Source organism: Polyodon spathula, chromosome 2 (assembly GCF_017654505.1).
Source record: "Polyodon spathula isolate WHYD16114869_AA chromosome 2, ASM1765450v1, whole genome shotgun sequence".
NCBI classification, from domain to species: domain Eukaryota; kingdom Metazoa; phylum Chordata; class Actinopteri; order Acipenseriformes; family Polyodontidae; genus Polyodon; species Polyodon spathula.
Window position 1 is genome coordinate 106,647,615 of NC_054535.1, and position 21,001 is coordinate 106,668,615.

General features: G+C 43.0%; 1 protein-coding gene across 2 annotated transcripts; it reads right to left on the reverse strand.

Annotated features, from left to right (window-relative positions):
* Positions 1-471: 471 nt before the first annotated feature.
* LOC121306812 (histone-lysine N-methyltransferase Smyd1-like) lies at positions 472-20,860 on the reverse strand. Of its 2 annotated transcripts, XM_041238743.1 has the most exons (10): positions 20,627-20,860; positions 14,421-14,597; positions 13,630-13,843; positions 12,808-12,938; positions 11,980-12,018; positions 8,117-8,312; positions 6,011-6,103; positions 5,572-5,735; positions 5,001-5,169; positions 472-634 (listed from the first exon to the last, which is right to left on the reverse strand). In XM_041238743.1, exons 1-10 carry the CDS (start codon positions 20,761-20,763, stop codon positions 479-481), a joined length of 1,476 nt encoding a protein of 491 aa, XP_041094677.1. In that variant the 5' UTR covers positions 20,764-20,860; the 3' UTR covers positions 472-478. The 2 variants fall into 2 exon arrangements, with proteins under 2 accessions (XP_041094677.1, XP_041094685.1); XM_041238751.1 differs by lacking the exon at positions 11,980-12,018 and having other exon boundaries at positions 20,627-20,859.
* Between the last annotated feature and the right edge of the window lie 141 nt (positions 20,861-21,001).

Sequence of the window (21,001 nt, forward strand, 5' to 3'; positions counted from 1 at the left end):
CTGCAGACTTGACATCATTTTGCACATTTATTAAACTTTCAACTTTTTCCTATTTTCAGTTCATTCAGTTGTTCTTCTCTCAGTTTCCATTATAAGTATTCCTTTTTCTGTGGGAAATGTTTGCATCACACCATACACAGTCTGTGATTGTGACTACACAATTACACAGAGGGCTATATGAATGAATATGAAATAAATATGAAATGCACAAAAAAACCCCAAAAAAACAGCAATGATCTCTAACAGCAACGTAACAAAAAACAAAGTGTTTCTTATTTTTATTTTTAGATTGATACCTTGACTGTGCTTTTCATCCCAATTATTCCAGAGTTTGTCTCTAAACAGATGTGATATCAGCAGTGTGAGCTGCGTGGTAACAGACAGCGTGGCACTAGCGTGTTTGCTGACTCAGCCAGTGCCTGTCCTCCTCCGCCCCCGCCCCCGCCCCCGCCCCCGCCACGCCCCGGCCCCCCCGTTGTTACTTCTTATGGAAGAGGCTCTTGATGGCCTCCTGTCCCGGCTCAGCCATCATCTTCATGGGCTGGTTCTTGAGCGCTGCCTCACGCATGCTGTAGTACACATACTCGTTCTGCTGGAACATGCGCAGCTCCATCTCCGTCTGCATCCGGATTGCCTGCAGCGCAAACACACACACACACACACACACACACACACACTTGTGAGATCCTTTATTTGGGGGTAATGTACCTCCCTTCAAAGCAGAGGGAAGTGTATTAGAAAACGATTGAGTGCGAACAGCCAATCAGCTTTCAGATCTAGCTGGCTTATATTTTGCATAGATGCCCGCTGAAACCTGGTAGGATTTAACTGTGAATTATATTTTAAAATCAATCTGCCCATGAATTCCGGCTTTTCCCTTAACATTCTAATCTGATAACATAAAAAGCTACTTAAACATACTTTCTGACGCTGGTCTAGAGACAAGGGAAATCATGTCTGTGACAGGACAGCGTAACGAAGGTTCAATTCACAGCTACTGGACAGCAAATCAACAGGGAAAACACGATTGGTCCACAATTCTGTCATTGGCTGGATCCAAACAACACCCTCCCTAAAAACCAGCCAGTCAAACTGCCAACCCTGTGTCAGTTCTATCCGCACCAGCCAATCCACTGCCTGCCTGCTTGAATGACGCTCCGCCTCCAACAACAAGTTTCGAGTCCGACTCAATACTACACGATTGTACATGTCCAGATAAATTATAATAAGAAAGATTAAGACCCCAATAAATAAATATGTTTGCTATTAAAGAGGCTGCTGTGACTAATTAAATAACCCCTGTTGTGCACTTCCTGTTGATCCAGTGGTCTCACATGTGCAGTTTTGAAAGAAGCACATTAGGGTACCTTTAACTTAGGAGCTCCACCTGGCCCCATAATTCCAGAACACTTTGGGCTGGGACAGGGTTTTTAAACTGCCCTTCAACTGAAAGAAATAAACTGAGAAATAAACACGTGCTTAGTTTATACTGCTTCTTAATTATCTGAATTATAGTGAATCACTGTGATAATACAAATCTTACACAATAAAAAAAACATCTTGAATAAAAATGTGTGGAGGTTTATTCAAGATACTCTTTTTATTTTGTAAAATTAGTATTTCAGTTCTCAATATTTAAATGTTGCTATTTATATCCTGTTAATTAGTACTCTATAGCCCTAATTTACACTGACTCTCCCAATTAAATAACAACACTGATCCAGTGTTCACGCTGTCTGGTGTCAGGAATAGTGAACAGCTGCTCAGTATTAATGATTCCAGTGGGAGAAGGTGATCTACTATTAGAAACTATAAAGAAACTTTAAAATACATATTTTTAAAACTATTCATAAAATAAATATTTATTATGTATTTAATTATTTATTTAATTTGTTAAAAGCTATTATTGTATTGTCATGCTGCCTTGAGATAATTAATCACCAGAATCAATTTAGCAAAGGTTTAGGGCTCAATTCACATGTTGATTTCATTCAGTTCAAAGGCAGCTTCAAAATCCTGTTCTGTCTCGCAGTGTTCTGGAATTATGGGCCCAGGTGGCAACCCTACTCATACTAAACCACTAGGTAAAGAAGGCTTGAGCACAACACCTCACACTAAACCATTAGGTAAAGAAGGCTTGAGCACAACACCTCACACTAAACCATTAGGTAAAGAAGGCTTGAGCACAACACCTCACACTAAACCATTAGGTAAAGAAGGCTTGAGCACAGCACCTCACACTAAACCATTAGGTAAAGAAGGCTTGAACACAGCACCTCACACTAAACCATTAGGTAAGGAAGGCTTGAGCACAGCACTTCATACTAAACCATTAGGTAAAGAAGGCTTGAGCACAGCACCTCACACTAGACCATTAGGTAAGGAAGGCTTGTGCACAGCACCTCACACTAAACCATTAGGTAAGGAAGGCTTGAACACAGCACCTCACACTAAACCATTAGGTAAGGAAGGCTTGAGCACAGCACCTCACACTAAACCATTAAGTAAGGAAGGCTTGTGCACAGCACTTCATACTAAACCATTAGGTAAGGAAGGCTTGAGCACAGCACCTCACACTAAACCATTAGGTAAGGAAGGCTTGTGCACAGCACTTCATACTAAACCATTAGGTAAGGAAGGCTTGAGCACAGCACTTCACACTAAACCATTAGGTAAGGAAGGCTTGTGCACAGCACTTCACACTAAACCATTAGGTAAGGAAGGCTTGAGCACAGCACTTCACACTAAACCATTAGGTAAGGAAGGCTTGTGCACAGCACTTCACACTAAACCATTAGGTAAGGAAGGCTTGTGCACAGTACATCACACAAAAATCCTATGGTACAATTGTAGCTTACAAACAATTGTATACATCTTCCATTAGCTAAATACGTCTCAAATATGCAGTTGTGTATTTGAAATATGATATGTGGTACTAATTTAATTTAAAGGAAGCTCTCCATTTCTATGCCTGATTCATGGGCTATCTGTTTGTACTTGCACACCCTGGGTCATTTCACCTCAGCAGTCTTCTGGGTCAAAGAATGTTATTGGCTGAAAGCATGCTGGTCAACAGAGACAGCAGCTGATTGGTTATTGACAGGAAAGAGGTCAGTGAAGGGCTGGGGGCAATCTAACCCTCCAGGTGCAATGACCTAGGAAGAGCAGTCTGAAAGCATGGCTTGCAAACAGATTTCTTTAACCTACAGTACTACTAGATAGCATGTTTTAAAATGAAAACACATATTTGCTAAAAATGTGTTTCTTTTAATACTGCATATTTGAGACATGTATATAATAAAAGACTATGAAAATGTATGGAACAACAGAACCCAGAACCACTCACCATAAACAGTAAGGGAAATGTAAAAATAAAGCAATTAAAATCTGGAGAGCTGCTTATCAGACTGTGATGAAGCATTTCATTGCATCTGTTATTCTGTTCTATTTTGTACATACAGCACTGCTGATATACTGCTGTCATGGTCATGGTGAACTTTTTCATCTTACTGACAGCTCTCATTTTGAATTAAGAGCTGTAAATTGAGGGGATGCATTGCTGTGGTGACCCTTCCATTAGCTAAATACGTCTCAAATATGCAGTTGTGTATTTGAAATATGATATGTGGTACTAATTTAATTTAAAGGAAGCTCTCCATTTCTATGCCTGATTCATGGGCTATCTGTTGTACTTGCACACCCTGGGTCATTTCACCTCAGCAGTCTTCTGGGTCAAAGAATGTTATTGGCTGAAAGCATGCTGGTCAACAGAGACAGCAGCTGATTGGTTATTGACAGGAAAGAGGTCAGTGAAGGGCTGGGGGCAATCTAACCCTCCAGGTGCAATGACCTAGGAAGAGCAGTCTGAAAGCATGGCTTGCAAACAGATTTCTTTAACCTACAGTACTACTAGATAGCATGTTTTAAAATGAAAACACATATTTGCTAAAAATGTGTTTCTTTTAATACTGCATATTTGAGACATGTATATAATAAAAGACTATGAAAATGTATGGAACAACAGAACCCAGAACCACTCACCATAAACAGTAAGGGAAATGTAAAAATAAAGCAATTAAAATCTGGAGAGCTGCTTATCAGACTGTGATGAAGCATTTCATTGCATCTGTTATTCTGTTCTATTTTGTACATACAGCACTGCTGATATACTGCTGTCATGGTCATGGTGAACTTTTTCATCTTACTGACAGCTCTCATTTTGAATTAAGAGCTGTAAATTGAGGGGATGCATTGCTGTGGTGACCCTTCCATTAGCTAAATACGTCTCAAATATGCAGTTGTGTATTTGAAATATGATATGTGGTACTAATTTAATTTAAAGGAAGCTCTCCATTTCTATGCCTGATTCATGGGCTATCTGTTGTACTTGCACACCCTGGGTCATTTCACCTCAGCAGTCTTCTGGGTCAAAGAATGTTATTGGCTGAAAGCATGCTGGTCAACAGAGACAGCAGCTGATTGGTTATTGACAGGAAAGAGGTCAGTGAAGGGCTGGGGGCAATCTAACCCTCCAGGTGCAATGACCTAGGAAGAGCAGTCTGAAAGCATGGCTTGCAAACAGATTTCTTTAACCTACAGTACTACTAGATAGCATGTTTTAAAATGAAAACACATATTTGCTAAAAATGTGTTTCTTTTAATACTGCATATTTGAGACATGTATATAATAAAAGACTATGAAAATGTATGGAACAACAGAACCCAGAACCACTCACCATAAACAGTAAGGGAAATGTAAAAATAAAGCAATTAAAATCTGGAGAGCTGCTTATCAGACTGTGATGAAGCATTTCATTGCATCTGTTATTCTGTTCTATTTTGTACATACAGCACTGCTGATATACTGCTGTCATGGTCATGGTGAACTTTTTCATCTTACTGACAGCTCTCATTTTGAATTAAGAGCTGTAAATTGAGGGGATGCATTGCTGTGGTGACCCTGTAGTGTAGTGCCAGTTGGCAGATCTGGGTTGACTCACCTCCAGATCCTTGGTGATGGGGTGTGTGGGCCCATGTGTGACCATTAGGATGGCATAGGCCTTGCAGATCATGCCGTGCGCCACCTCGATCAGCCCTGCGTGCCAGTGCGTCACGCCCGCCCTCATGGTAGCCATGCCCAGCTGTGCATTGTTCGGGTGGTACAGCTTCCTGGAGGGGGAGGAGAAGAAACCTGCCTCAGAACATTGCGTTTAGTTCTGATCCCCAAAAGGACATTGTGGAGCACAAAAAAGAGTCCAACCAAACTAATCTCAGGAGGGCTTAAAGGAACGAGCTACATGAAGATAGGTTGAAGATACAAATTAGCTTTACTTAGCCTGGGACATTTGGGGGTGGGAACAACGACTTAACTGAAGTCTTTAATATCTTTTTTAAAAAGTTGAAAAGTTAACCCTAACCAACTACTTCAAGCCCAGCACAGAAACCAGGTCCAGAAGACACATCGCTGGAAATTAAATGGAGACAAACTTAGGACAGAGGGAAGGAGACATCGCAGTCATCTTTCCTTGTATATTAAGTTGTCGTTTCTTGTGTATGAAGTGCTGCACTCACAGGTATCCCTGTACCATCTTGTTTGAGTAGTCAGAAGCCTCCTGGAAGCACTGCAGGTAGGACAACACCTCGGAGGCGATGCTCAGGACCCGCAGCATGTGGATGTTGGTCTCAGCCAGGACCGGCTCCTGCCTCTTCAAACACTCCCGACAGTACTTCACCACCTGACACAACACAAGGGCAGGGAACAGATCACAATCACATATCTGGACAACATGCAACCATAGAGTGGCACTATGAGGCGCAGGCAAATCAGACATATTCAAAAAGCTACAGTATTTGGCCATAAGGTGGTACTGAGTGCTATGAAAAGTATCCTTAAAAGAAGTATCAGTTACTACAGATGTCCACTGGGAGGCACTGCATGCTATGGTGAAATTAGTTTTGAATAAAACCTGTGAGCTGCTAGGGGCAGGCAGGCAGGCAGGCAGGACTATACCTCGTGATAGTTGCCCTCTGAGCGTGATTTCTCAATCTTTTGAAAGGTGTCAGTGCTGAACTTCATCACCTCCTTCACCACCTCCGCTGAAGGCTGGAAAACACAGCAGAAACATCGGCCTCATTCACGGACGAGCTGCACACCAGAACATCCAAGTTATACAGAAACAAGCATTATACATTTCTACAGGGATCTCTCTTCTCCCACCAACAAAGAGGGTAAATGATTTTCACACTGTTTACACATTTAGGGACAGAGACAGACAGTGGTCTTAATAATGAGCTGATCTATCTGTTTCAGCACGCTGACTGCTGCATCATGTCTTTGACAGACACATTCCCCTGCTGTGCCAGCTGGTATTCTTCAGTAGAAGGTGGCACAGTCAAAGATCTTCAAAACTGATTTTGTGTTGAACTACAACATACAAAAATACTGTAGCAGTGTCTTGCCTTAGTCTGGTAAAACCTCAGAGTTTGCTTTCATGATATAATTAACAGTCCCCTATTGATACATCACAACCATCTTTCCACTGTATCGGTACAGTTTTATAATATTCAGATAAGGCTGGGAGGATTTATATCAGAGTTGTGGTTCCACCACTGTCTGGATAGGTAAAATGTATTTACTATTTATTCTGCATTGGTTTTTTTTGTAAACTCAACCTATTTAACAGCCTGGGCCATATTTTTAAAAATTTCACTGCAGTCCCTAATTCAGTCCTTGTAAAATCACCTGTTAATTTTACAAAACTAGAACCAAACAGCTAAGGTGTATGTTTCAAGTCCTCTTAATTGTGTTTGCTTCTTCATTTTGTAACACTAACAGGATTTTTTTCCCTTTCAAATGAGTTAATTAAAGAATGGAGGAAATATGGCCCTCTGTCTTTTATTCAATATTAATCTGCATGGGATTGATCTTCTCTCAGACCCCCCCGGTGATCAGGCCAGCTCTTTCAACCAGCTGGATTTATTGTATTTGTGCTGAATGAAAGATGCTATGGACTCATTTGTTTGTTTATGAAGGATTAGCGCATAGCATTGCTGACAAACTTGGTGGAGCTGCTAGTCTGGGGATTTTTCCCAGCAGGCCCCATTGTCGTATCACAGTTGATTGGAGTGGCTGATAAAGATATCAGCTGGCACCTGGGACAGAGCCGGACAGAGTGCCTGCTTGATAAGCCTGGACTGATGAATTAATCTATAATAAGACACAGCTGTTTTCTAAAGTACAGTAAACATGGAACGCTTTCAAGTCGAGGTCTTTCAGGGCTGTTGTAATGGACAGGGTCTCTCCTTTCCAATGACCTTACATGGACAGCTTTACAGCCACTGGGTAAAAGGCATTCACTCTGTTATTTCAGTGAACCCCTATACAGATAACTGAGACTTGAGTGCTGGTGTCAGAGAATATATGTTCCCTCTGAATATTTGTTCCCCAGGGAACGAATATTCATTCCCCCTAGGAATGAGTATTTGGGAATACTGGTTCCCCTTCCAAATATTTGCACCCCCTTTCCCTAACCCTAACACTAAACTTGTATCATCCAGTCCCCTCTGACAGGTCCAGTCTCGCCTACAAAAATACAAGAGAACAACCTGCAAACATTAGCCACATTTACAAACACTGTACATGCAGACTTTGCATAGAGATACGATAAATAACAAACATACATGTAGGTGGGAGCAAATATTTGTTTCCCTGGGGGTACAATTATTCTAATAATATTTGCTCCTGGGGAACAAATATTTAGGAGAACCAATGTTTGTTTATACCAGGCTACAACAACATGTATTGAACCTCAAAATCTAATATTTAAATGCTTATAGAGAACATGCCACAACACTACCAATTTAAGACTCCCACTGCATAGCAGTCTGAGCCATCACAGTTTTTAGTCTGAGCTTAATTAGGCGCACCTCGCTTGCTTTGTGCTAGTAACTTACAATTACAATCTAATCGGATTCAAGCTTCCTATTTGAAGAACCGATTCCCAAATCCACGTTCTAGTCTGAATTGGGATTCAAAAGCATGGGTTCCAAAACTTTGAATCCTCTTCCCGTCTCAAACTGCTGAGCAACGAGAGTCTTCAGTCCTTCACCCCCTCACCTTGTTTCCTTCCTCCTCTTTGACAGCCTCCATGAGGTCGTCCTTGATCCCCTTGGTGCAGTGCTCGCAGGTACAGTCGAAGTGGTACTGCAGCTTCAGCTGCTTCCTGCGGTCCTGACTCAGGCAGAGGAAATCCACGTAGGACACAGTGAGCTCCTCTCCTGGGGAGATCTTCCCGATGGCACGCAGCTCGATCCTAGGAAGCACACACAGACAGCAAGCAGCGGTGAGCGAGGGACAGGGCTCTTTAAAATGGTGCTAGTGTTGCTGAGGAATACTGCTGCAGAACAGCCCTCTGTGCCTAAAGCTGGCAAGCAGTCTCATATTTAGAGAGGGAAAAATTGACTTTCATATAAAAAGGCAAAGGTTTTATTCTAACCCTAGTATCCACCAGATCGAGGAGGAGGGTTTGCATGATTACTGTTGGCCACGGAAAAGTCATAAAAAGTGAAATGCATTGTTAAAAATATTTAAGAAAAGTTAAAAGAAACTAAGCTTATTTGGAGCTTATATTATTTGGAATATTATTTGGCTACAGGCTGCACTGAAACCAGGACTCCTCATACATGTGTTAAATCAATAAGACATGATTGTTTCTAATATTTAAAGGGAGGATTACATGTTAATAGGCATGCCACATGTGAAACTATAACCAGATAACCCAACACTCCTCATTATGCAAACTGGGGTGCCAGTCCAGCCTCAGTAAAGCATTTAGTATGGGCAGGTTTCCAATGGAAGGAGGTGGAAGAAGAATGAATGAGCCAGTTCTCCCTTTGTCTGTAACACTGCTGTGTTTTTAAACAGGCTGGCTGCAGAAGGCATCAGTCGACATTCTTTCTCTGAACTCTGCTAGTGTCGCTCTGTTCCATCTCTGCTGATTCTCCTGCGGTTTACAGATTGAACTCCTCTGAATATAGGCGTTCAGTGGAAAGTAATACCGCTACAGTAAACACTGCACATTGTCCAATAATTAAAGGGTTAAATATAGCGCAAAGCAAACTGCTGCAGTCCAACAAGTGAGCTGGTACGGACCAGGACCGGGATATAATAAGACTGACCTACGGGCTCAAATTAAAAGAGAGAAAGGAGGGCATTAAAACGAATGAGCAGATTTCACAAAACTTTAAAGTGGTTTTTCTAAGAATATAATACATTTTGATATTGGAGATACTACACATTAATCTTTCTACAGTAAGTGTGCGGCTGTACCCCGTTCCTGCTCATCCAGACACTCAGAATGAATTAAAGCTTGCAACAGGACAGATTCTAGAGGTATCACTGGCAATAATGAGATTATGCAGCCCGGAAAGTATTTCACTTTATAACTGAGCATAGAGGCGTGCTTTGGCAGTGTTGGACTGTTCTCATCTCAACTCGTACACAGGCCGCCCTCATTAGCTTGTTGGCTGCGCTAAGCCATGCCATAGAAGTGCCAGCCTTCCCCCATGCTAAGGGCAGCTTCGCCTCTCAGCTTTCAGTACAGATGGAAATGGGTTTAGGGTGGTAATGAACAAAACATGGGTGTGAAACAGAAGACAGAAAGACAGAAAGAAAGACTGGTGTTATTTTTAATTAAAAACGTGAATTAAGGAATTTTAGTATTAGTGTTCTGTGTCAAGTAATGAAAACCACCGTAAACCTCATTAAAGAAGAAGAACGCATTCCGTTACAAAGATGAGTGATAAAACACTTGCTCCTGAGCTGGGAGCTCCTGGGCCGAGGGGAAGCACTGTGGTATCCATGCTGTGGTCTGGGCAGCAGGGGGCTTTCTACTTGTGGGGGGGAACGTTAGTGAATCTAGGATGGTGGGAATGTGAAAAGCGTTTGGTTTGGTATATATGTGATGCTGTCAACGTGTAAAAAGAGTGGCCCTTCATCAGTGGCTCATTGCAGTCTTGAAAAAAAGATAAAAGAACGGAATTGAAATGCAGAGAACCTGAGCCAATTATCTTGTGATCTCGATATAAGAAATTCTTTTTTGTGTCGTTTTTCCATGTCCTCAGTGAGCCACTGTACTATTGTGATTGTACGCTGAGTATGTTACAAATACACTTGCTTCAGAAAGCACAAGTCTGTTCACTTACATTAACCCTCTAAATCCCTGTCTGCTGAAAGATTTAGAACCTTATTGTGTAGTTTCACAGACCCAGGCAAGCTACTTGTATGACCCTTAATAAGATGAAATGATCATTAATGATAGACTATTTTGTTTAAAGACAAAAATTAATTTGAGATAGAAATTAGACTTATTCTTATACATTTATGGTGAACTACAAAAAGCCATGTTGTTGTGCTTGTTTCAAGATACACACCCCAATGACATTGTGCTATATCATGTAAATGGCATGGGATTGTTGCACTCCTAATAATAACACTGTGTAACAATTATTATTTTTTTTTTTTTGGTTCCTGGGTAGTAAGTGTTATTTCCTAATTGCTTATGCCTCAAAAGTATAGAAAATGGCTATTATTCCCCACAAACTTTGCTTTTGTGACCAGGACAGTGATATTTTGAAATTTACCTATTTTCCAGAACATTCCAGATAGATTCAGTGCTGAGTAAACTTGGAGTAACTTCTAGAACTTTCTAGAACTTTCCAGTAATATAAATAGTAGTATAAATACAGGGGCCTTAAGCCCACCAGTTCAGTTTAGTTCCAGCTGCCTAAGTGGATACATATCTGCATTTTTCTGAGATGGCATCAAGAGGCTGCAAGCATCTGGCAGACGCATGTCTCCAAGGCGGTTTTACCAAGTTTCCCTGCTATCTTTGCCTTTGGGACAGCAGGGACACCAAGGCGCACTACCACAGGCGGGACTGGCCACAGTGGACTGAGTTCTCTGTGGGGAGGAACAAGGTCAAGTGGGAGCCACTGGTGGACCCCCGGAAGGTGCTGATGCCACCACTGCACATCAAATTGGGCCTTACGAAACAATTTGTCAGAGCTCTAGATAAGGAGTCGGCAGTCTTCAAGTACCTTCAAGACTTCTTCCCTAAGTTGTCTGAGGCAAAGGTCAAAGCCGGTGTCTTCGTCGGACCACAGATAAAGAAGATCCTGGAGTGCAATGAATTCCCCAAGAAGCTCACTAGTAAGGAGAAAGCAGCTTGGAACAGCTTTGTTACAGTGGTTCGGGGCTTCCTGGGCAATCACAAGGCCCGAAAACTATGTGGAGCTGGTTGAGACTCTGGTGAAGAACTACGGCACAATGGGCTGTAGGATGTCCCTCAAAGTCCATATCCTTGATGCTCATCTTGATAAATTCAAGGAGAACATGGGAGCATACTCGGAGGAGCAAGGCGAGCGCTTCCACCAGAATATACTGGACTTTGAATGCCGCTACCAAGGACAGTATAACGAAAACATGATGGGAGACTACATTTTGGGGCTGACTCATGAAAGTGATTTACAATATAATTGTAAATCCCGAAAAACTACTCACTTCTAGATCTTTTGTAGTCATTTTTGTATTACTTTAGTATAAATACATGTTAATTTGGATTCATATGTTGTTTTTTTCTGACTTTATGTGAACGAAAGGACCGTTTTCTCACTGGAAATAGGTAAATTTCAAAATATCACTGTCCTGGTCACAAAAGCAAAGTTTGTGGGGAATAATAGCCATTTTCTATACTTTTGAGGCATAAGCAATTAGGAAATAACACTTACTACCCAGGAACAAAAATTGTGTTACTTAGTGTAATACATGATGACATGTCAACGGTAAATCACATGGCCAGTTGTGCTCTTGCTGATGCGTGGAAGGAGCTGTGTGCTCAGGGCTCAGGGGGTAGGGTAAGGAGGTAATGGGCAGTTAAGGGTTCAGGGTAAAGTAAGGGGCAGTGCACGAGACCAACCCACCTCATCTGGGTGTGAAACATTGAGTTTACTGCCTCATGACTGAAAGACAAAATGAAAATCGGCAGTTTACATAACATGGAAAGAGTCAGCTTCAGCAGCCATTTAGTAATGGAAACTTGGTTTACCCAGAGTGTGACACAAACTAAGCAGACTTTTATTTGTATTGCATGTTGATCACAGAGACCTCCATAGAACACAGCACTTCTTCAGAAACAGTTTGGGTGGAGTGGTACTAATATTAGGAATACAATATGTGCAATAATTAGGAATGTTTCAATGGAAATAGTTGGATGCCAAAGGACAGCAGCCTTTTCAGTTTTTTAAAACCTGTGTTATAAAGACCAGCCAATATGTTACAATACTTTAATTGCCATGTACCACACTGTAATGGTGCTGCTTCGACTGTGCAAAGGAGGACTCATTAGCACTGAGCTGGGGAGCTTTAGAATAAGCAGTAAGCTTGGCTTCCTCCATCCAGTGATAGGACAGTGGCCCTGTATAAATATGTCAATATTCATCTTGCACGGCCATCTGCATGCACACCACTATGGCTCCTTGTGCATCAACTTCAATTCCCCATTCCATCAACGGCAAAACTGGGGAAAGATGTTCATATGGATGCCTTCTGTTTTGGTGTAGGATCTCCAAGATGTTTTAAACATTTTATTCAGGATGCCTGGTGCAAACAGTGTGAAGAGGGGGTGCAGAGATCCTGAAAGGGTTATGTACTTGGGGTGCAGAGATCCTGAAAGGGTTACGTACTTGGGGTGCAGAGATCCTGAAAGGGTTACGTACTTGGGGTGCAGAGATCCTGAAAGGGTTACGTACTTGCCGTTGTTGAGGATGACGGTGCAGTTGGGCCAGCAGTTGTGATTTACCAGGCACAGGTTTGGGAAGATTCCCACTCCCACTGCCTGGAGCCCTCGCTGATCACTCAGAGTGAATCCATTGCAGTTGATCTGCCAGGAAGAAAAGAAGATGAGGATGGGAGCAGGCTAGCATGTGAGAGAGGCTAGTGTATGAGAGAGGCTAGTGTCTAAGAGAGCGGGCTAGTGGGTGAGAGAGGAGGCTGGTGTGTGAGAAAGCAGGCTAGTGTGTGAGAGAGCAGGCTAGTGCGTGAGAGAGGAGGCTAGTGTGTGAGAGAGGAGGCTAGTGTGTGAGAGAGGAGGCTAGTGTGTGAGAGAGCAGGCTAGTGTGTGAGAGAGCAGGTGAGTGTGTGAGAAAGTGAAACAGAAGATTTTGCATTGCAGATGTTGGATATGTAAGAACATAAGAACATACTAAATTTATCAAGGGAGGAGGCCATTCGTCCCATCTGTGATCGTTCAGTTCCTCATAGCTGCTTGATCTCAAAACTTTATCAAGTTAGGTCTTCAAGAATCCCAATGATTCAGCATCAACAACATGGCTAGTTAACTTATTACCTGCCTTCACAACTCTCTCCATAACAAAGTGTCTCCTACCCTCTGTCCAAAGTATATATCCACTAAATTCCTTACATCTCCTATATTACAGTATCACAAAGTGCAACACTCAATTCAGTGGATCTCAATAGTCTTGAGGTTTTTCATTAATGGTAGGCTGTCCTAACGAAAGGCACCCGTGATCCCTCATCCCTCATCCCTGAGCCCAGTCTCAGGATCCACGTACCAGTCCGAAGATGTGGGAGATGTACTGCACACCAAACATGCGGCAGTTGCTCGGCCAGAAGTCCAGGAAGTTATGGACGTCCACCTTCAGCTCCTTCATGTCGTCCTCCCCAAGGTCGTCCAAGTGGTTCTCCAGGTCATCGAGGGAGGTGAGCCGGCCCTCGGACAGGGCGCTGCCTTCCTTCTCGATCCGCCACAGGATACGAGCCGCCAGCCTGGGGAGGGAGAGGGGGACACGGTCAGACAAACATCTTTTGAAAAGGAAACACCACACATAACGATTCAAAACTTAACAGCGCTCAGTTTAGGAATATCATAGTTTGTCACTGAATTTATTAACTTTCTTTTGGTATTTCTGTAAAGGAAAGTAGTATTGCAAACAGTATTTTGGGTGCATAACCTTCATCCAGAGCCTTGAAACGCCAATGTATTGTCAATCGGGAATAAAATGTTGCCCTGATACAGCACCACAATGGTCCTGCTATTATACTTAATGTGCAGTGCTATGTTTCAATAAGGAACACTATTGTAACCCTTGGACAGGCTTTCCGGAAAACTACTTAGCGCACATCATCCCCATATACTCCCCATGCTGGGGTCCAGGCTATCCTTACTAACCCCCATACACTCCCCATGCTGGGGTCCAGGCTATCCTTACTAACCCCCATACACTCCCCATGCTGGGGTCCAGGCTATCCTTACTAACCCCCATACACTCCCCATGCTGGGGTCCAGGCTATCCTTACTAAGTAAACAGTAATAATACTCAGCCTGTTTCCTTGGGTTCCTCACCTGATGTTCTCGTTGGGTACGCTGCCATTCTTCTTGATGGCACTGCACTCGCTCTTGTGTTCTGCCCAGCCCTCTTTCTGGCAGGTACGGTCACAGTAGTGGGCAAACTTGCAGTGTCCACATCGTTGGAGCTTCAGCTGTTTCTTAAAGCAGGTGTGGCACACCCCCTGTGTCAGGCTGGAAGAAACAAGGAGACGCACACTAAGCACTGGAGCATTCATCATGCACAATGACCTTGCAACACTAGCACTGGAGAATTCATCATGCACAATGACCTTGCAACACTAAGCACTGGAGAATTCATCATGCACAATGACCTTGCAACACTAAGCACTGGAGAATTCATCATGCACAATGATCTTGCAAATGGTCTGATACTTATTTCTTTGTACGTCTTTACTTACTGTATGTGAGAAGGCAGAGGTTGGGTACAAACAGGTGCTCTGGCACAATGCAAGTGAGCATCTAAACCACAATGCAATGGTTTTATAGCTTTTACCCTCATCTCATCTCACCAACAGGAAACAGAATCCGTAACGGTAGATGGGTAGGGTTTCACCCGTTACATGTATTTCCAATAATCCTTTCCATTGACCATTGAGGCTAACAGAACTACATCTTAGACATATTTAGGTACCTTTATTCAAAAGCTACCCTAGGTAATGTATTGCATAACAATGCTTTACCATAGCTCTCTGTGCTTTAAAATGCTTGCTCACAATGTACCATGCTTTCACTATGCTTTATTACCCTTTGCTATGCTTTTAGTATGGGAATTTTTTTATAAGGGAAAGTCTGGGCAGCAAAACTGTAGCATCTCTGACTTTATGTATTAAACCAGAGGTGTGACAATCTAGAGACTTCATTCTAGAGTTTCATGTATTAAGGAGATGTTGAAGACAACAACGATGACTTATTTAGCACATTTCAATACCAGGTCCCTGAACACATTTTAGAAGAGCAATACGATTAAAAACAGATAGTATAAAATAAATAAGAAACATTCTAGTTTTAGTCAGCTATTTAAAATCAATTCACAACCTTCAGGTAATGTATCAAGAAATGCCTTTTCAAATAGATATATCTTAAATGAGATATAAAAATAGGAACAGACTCTACTCGTCCGGCCAAAGGTCGTAAGGAATTCCGAAGGCTGGGGGAGAGGTAAGAGAATGTCCTTTCACCCCTGGTACACACTTTAAACAAACTGGCATCCTGTGGGCGTAGTGTATGGCCAGGGAGGTATGGTGATATTAATTCAGTGAGATATAATGGAGAGAGACCACGTAGTGCCACATAGGTAAGTAGAAGGATCTTAAAATCAGCTCTAAAGCAGAAGCCCATGTAATGAGTTCAAAACCGCGGTGATTGTATTTCCTAGACCTCGTTAACACTCTCTCAGCAGCATTTTAACAGTCTGAACATTGAAGAAAAGGCCAGCTGCCTTGGCAGCTCAGTGCTTGAACCAGAGCCAGCTGTTACTAGTAAGTTCCATGAGGAGAGATGAGAAGGTGGCGTGGTGACAGGGAGAGACAGATGTCCTGAAAAGCCCGCATCTCAGCACATTGGTGCTGGAGCACCGGACACAAGGCAGTGCAAACTCCTTATTTTACAATTCTACTAATGATTCCTGGTTTTTGAAAGTGTACTGTGAGTCAGATAGAGAAACTACAAGGGATTACTGTGTGTTTAGGAGTTAAGGCACACCAGGATAACTGAGTTACTGGAGTCTCTGCTTTTGTTGCAATTCAGTTAATTCACGGTTTTTGAATGATCTAAACAGTGGCAGATCTTAATAAAGGATCACTAAAACTCACAATACTGTCGTTTGTTTTAGTGCATTCAGAATCACTGTACAGGGTAAACAGACATCAGAGAGAATAATGTAGCGCTACAGAGCGCGGCATCTACCATCACCCTGATGATTACAAATAGTACAATATTTTACATTATTTTTCATGATTTTCTGAAGTGTACTGTAGGTCAGGGAGGGATTACTTTGTATTTAGGAGTTAAGGCACACCGGAATAATCACTTCAGTTATAGCGACTTGTCTGCCAACAGCGTCCAAGGATAGCAGGAACAGGGAAATCACTCAGTTCCAAGAAGAGTCTGTACTGCATGCACACTGTACAGTACACTCAAGGAGTTTGCCTTTCAGGAGGGTTAATATTGTGAGATTGCTCTGTGGAGTAGCGGGACTTAGTGTCTGACTCTGCTCAAGGTGTCTACTGGGGGGATCAAGCTGGGTTAGCTCTCTCTAATCCAACAGCGAGAGGCTAAGGGAGTGAGCACAGGTACAGTAGCCATGCCCTGAATCTCTAGCGTTTTTATTTGTGTCGGTGTACATCTAAGATTGGAGTTCCTGGATCAGAGTACTAACTCAAGCGTTACATGGCTTTGAAAACGCTAGCTCTGCTTGGCTTTCAAGCAGGCTCTACAGTAGTCCAGCACGTTTACTCTCTGTTACCCAAAAAGGATCTAGTTTGCATTCTCAAGTGGCTAGTCTGTCCCTATAAGTCTAATTTTAGACCAGACTGCTCCTCCACTCTCCCACAGACAGCTGCACCGTTGTTCTTCTGACCACAAGTGGCAAAACACAGTGAAGCGTATTAAAGATGCAAGAGTTTTAGTAAATGCCGCACTGGATTGTATCATGTGTGACAGGATATTAGAGGCGTGCTGATACTCATAGTTGTACTTGTAAAATGTCAATGTCAGTTCACGGCCTAAGGACAGCAGTAACAATTTCAGTGGAGAAATGAGAGGAACATTTGCTCCCAGTCGGCTTTTAAAACAAACAATTATGACATCAACCTGGGAAAACAACCAGTCAAGAAGCATGTTGACAGTCAGAAGTGTTCATCAAGTCTGGAGTGTGTGTAGAATCATCTCCACCGGTACAGATTACATATTTTGAAGCTTCTCTTTAATATGAGCTACTGCTGAAAACACACAATTGAATAAAAGTTCTGTTCATTTTATGTTGTTCCAAATGCAACAAAATTATTCCAATGCAACAAGTTATGGAAGATGTAACAATCACTTTAAGCTTTGCTTTTGTTTATGGTCTAAAGTTTGAAGGATAATGGTTAAAGCTGGAAGGACCAAGCATAAAGAATTGACATCCCAGCCCACTGAATTGAATGGAAAGACAAGGGCTGGATGCCAACCGCAAACCATATGGTCCAAAGACGGGCGACTTACCATTCAACTTGAGAGGCGAGTATGAGTGTCAGTATTATTCACTCTTCAGCTGCTAGGAGATTACAACAGCATATTTAAGCTCTGTTACACTAACTGAACAGCAACCCTTTTTTTTCTAAATGGTGTTTTTGTTATACTGATAACATACCAGTGGCTTAGCCCAAGAGAGCAGGCATGGGGGTGCTGGAAGGATAAGAGCTTAGAGTTCCTATCAGCTGCTGTCTCATTGAGTGACAGCCCAGCACACGAGACAGGAGGGCTGCTGGACTGTGGAGGAGGCAACTGCAGTGACCAGCCTTGTACACATTTCCCATAGTGTAAAATATAGGTAAGCACTGTAAAGAACAGCAAGGTATGGTAAAGCATATTAATAAATACGGTAAACCAGGGTAAACTGTGGTAAATGCATAGTATAAGCATGGGAAAAATACCATGAAAAAGACTTTTACAAGGGCAGCCACCAGTGACCAGCAGGAAATCACTCCAAGCAATAGCTCTGTTTGCTGAGCTAGTTAAATAAACAACACCCCCGCTTCATCAGAGGTGCTAGTTAGGTACTGAAGGTAGAGAGAAGCACTGTTGGACTTTGACAGCCTGCCTTGCAAACTGACAGCACCTCAGAGTAATATCTTCTTTCAACAGCACTCTGAGGTTATGCAAGGAGGGCTGGGCGATCTTTATTATCAGAGTGAATCGAACCCAAGATTTAATGACCTGGAAAAAAGGCTGTAGGGTGTAACTCATTAAAAGCATGGGAAATCTGATGGATGACCAAACGATGATCAAATCTATGACTGGGTTGCTAGAGCCCATTATATGATACCACCCTAAAATGCAAAAACTACAAAACCAGTTAAAAGAGTAACAATACAGTCAGCTGTCACAATACTCAACACACTGTTACTGGCAATTCTCTCTTTTACATCCAAATGGGTTTAAAGTCACCATTCATTTCTCATGATGTGTGGCACTCAGATGGACTTGGACATGTGTGGGACTCAGAGAACCAGAGATGCAGCATGTGGAGCAAAATTCTTCGGAACTGAAACCCTTACTGTACACACTCAATAAATGAGCAGTCGGCAACTGAACATCTGATAGGATTACAGTGCTGACGGTATCCTGGTTTAGATTTGTATCAATGAGGCAAGCAAGGTTTGATCTTCAGAAGGCTTTACTGTATTGGGTATAGAATGGATCACTTGGTCATGTTGTTAAGGCAGAATCACTTGGATACTTTAAGACCAAACTTGACAAAGTTCTGAGACCAATCAGCCACTAGGAGCTGGGTGAGCTTAGATGTAGTAGTGGTAGTAGCAGTAGTAGCAGGAGCAGTAGTAGCAGGAGCAGTAGTAGCAGTGAGCAGTAGTAGCAGGAGCAGTAGTAGTGGTATCAGGAGCAGTAGTAGTAGCAGGAACAGTAATAGTGGTGGTAGTAGCAGGAACAGTAATAGTGGTGGTAGTAGCAGGAACAGTAATAGTGGTGATAGTAGCAGGAACAGTAATAGTGGTGGTAGTAGCAGGAACAGTAATAGTGGTGGTAGTAGCAGGAACAGTAATAGTGGTGGTAGTAGCAGGAACAGTAATAGTGGTGGTAGTAGCAGGAACAGTAATAGTGGTAGTAGTAGCAGGAACAGTAATAGTGGTGGTAGTAGCAGGAACAGTAATAGTGGTGGTAGTAGCAGGAACAGTAATAGTGGTGGTAGTAGCAGGAACAGTAATAGTGGTGGTAGTAGCAGGAACAGTAATAGTGGTGTAATAGTAGTAGCAGGAACAGTAATAGTGGTAGTAGTAGCAGGAACAGTAATAGTGGTAGTAGTAATAGTGGTGGTAGTAGCAGGAACAGTAATAGTGGTAGTAGCAGGAACAGTAATAGTGGTGGTAGTAGCAGGAACAGTAATAGTGGTGGTAGTAGTAGCAGCAGTAGCAATGAAATCCACCAGTGAATTTAATACAAAAACCCGAGACATGAATGCACAAGAAGCCAGGTAGCTACAGTAAGCTACAGTATGTGAACTCATAATGTGTGACTACCATCAATTACAATACCCTGGACTCTGTATCCTACAGTAACTACCAACAATGAGTTCAGGTTCAGAAAACAGTTCTGTAATCGCCTCACTCAAACCCACTGCCTTCCACACTGCAGCTCAGCACTAACCACTGAGCTACTCAAACCCACTGCCTTCCACACTGCAGTCCAGCACTCTAACCACTGAGCTACTCAAACAGTACTAGCCTTCCACACTGCAGCCCTGCACTCTAACCACTGAGCTAGTCAAACAGTACTGCCTTCCACACTGCAGCCCTGCACTCTAACCACTGAGCTACTCAAACCCACTGCCTTCCACACTGCAGCCCAGCACTCTAACCACTGAGCTACTCAAACCCACTGCCTTCCACACTGCAGCCCAGCACTCTAACCACTGAGCTACTCAAACCCACTGCCTTCCACACTGCAGCCCAGCACTCTAACCACTGAGCTACTCAAACCCACTGCCTTCCACACTGCAGCCCAGCACTCTAACCACTGAGCTCCTCAAACCCACTGCCTTCCACACTGCAGCCCAGCACTCTAACCACTGAGCTACTCAAACCCACTGCCTTCCACACTGCAGCCCAGCACTCTAACCACTGAGCTACTCAAACCCACTGCCTTCCACACTGCAGCCCAGCACTCTAACCACTGAGCTACTCAAACCCACTGCCTTCCACACTGCAGCCCTGCACTCTAACCACTGAGCTACTCAAACCCACTGCCTTCCACACTGCAGCCCAGCACTCTAACCACTGAGCTACTCAAACCCACTGCCTTCCACACTGCAGCCCAGCACTCTAACCACTGAGCTAAAACCACTGCCTGAGCTCTAACCACTTCCACACTGCAACACTCTAACCACTGAGCTACTCAAACCCACTGCCTTCCACACTGCAGTCCAGCACTCAAGCCCACCATGAGCCCAGATCTGGCAATATGAAATAAGAATGAAGGGCACCCACCTGTCGAAGACCACAGCGGAGTAGGACGGCTCTGCAAAAAGGACGTCCCCAGCCCACATCTCTTTGGTGGCTCGAAGCCCCCTGCCCTTGCCTTCAGAGTTGAACACCTCAACGTTCTCCATATTTTCCAGAGTCATTGCAGGGAGAATAAGAGGAATAGAAAGGAAAGCCTGGGGAGTCACACACTCTAACCTTGGGAGCTATCCCTGGAGAACTCAGACACTTCAACACCTTAACATTCCTCCAGCCCAAACTCTATAGATGGATTTGCCACCCATTGGGCCATACCACCTCTCAAAGGAGTGTCCACAACTTTGTGAGATTAATGATTTTGCAGCTCAATGGGGTGGGGGTGCGGGGGCTGGCTTTAAAAGT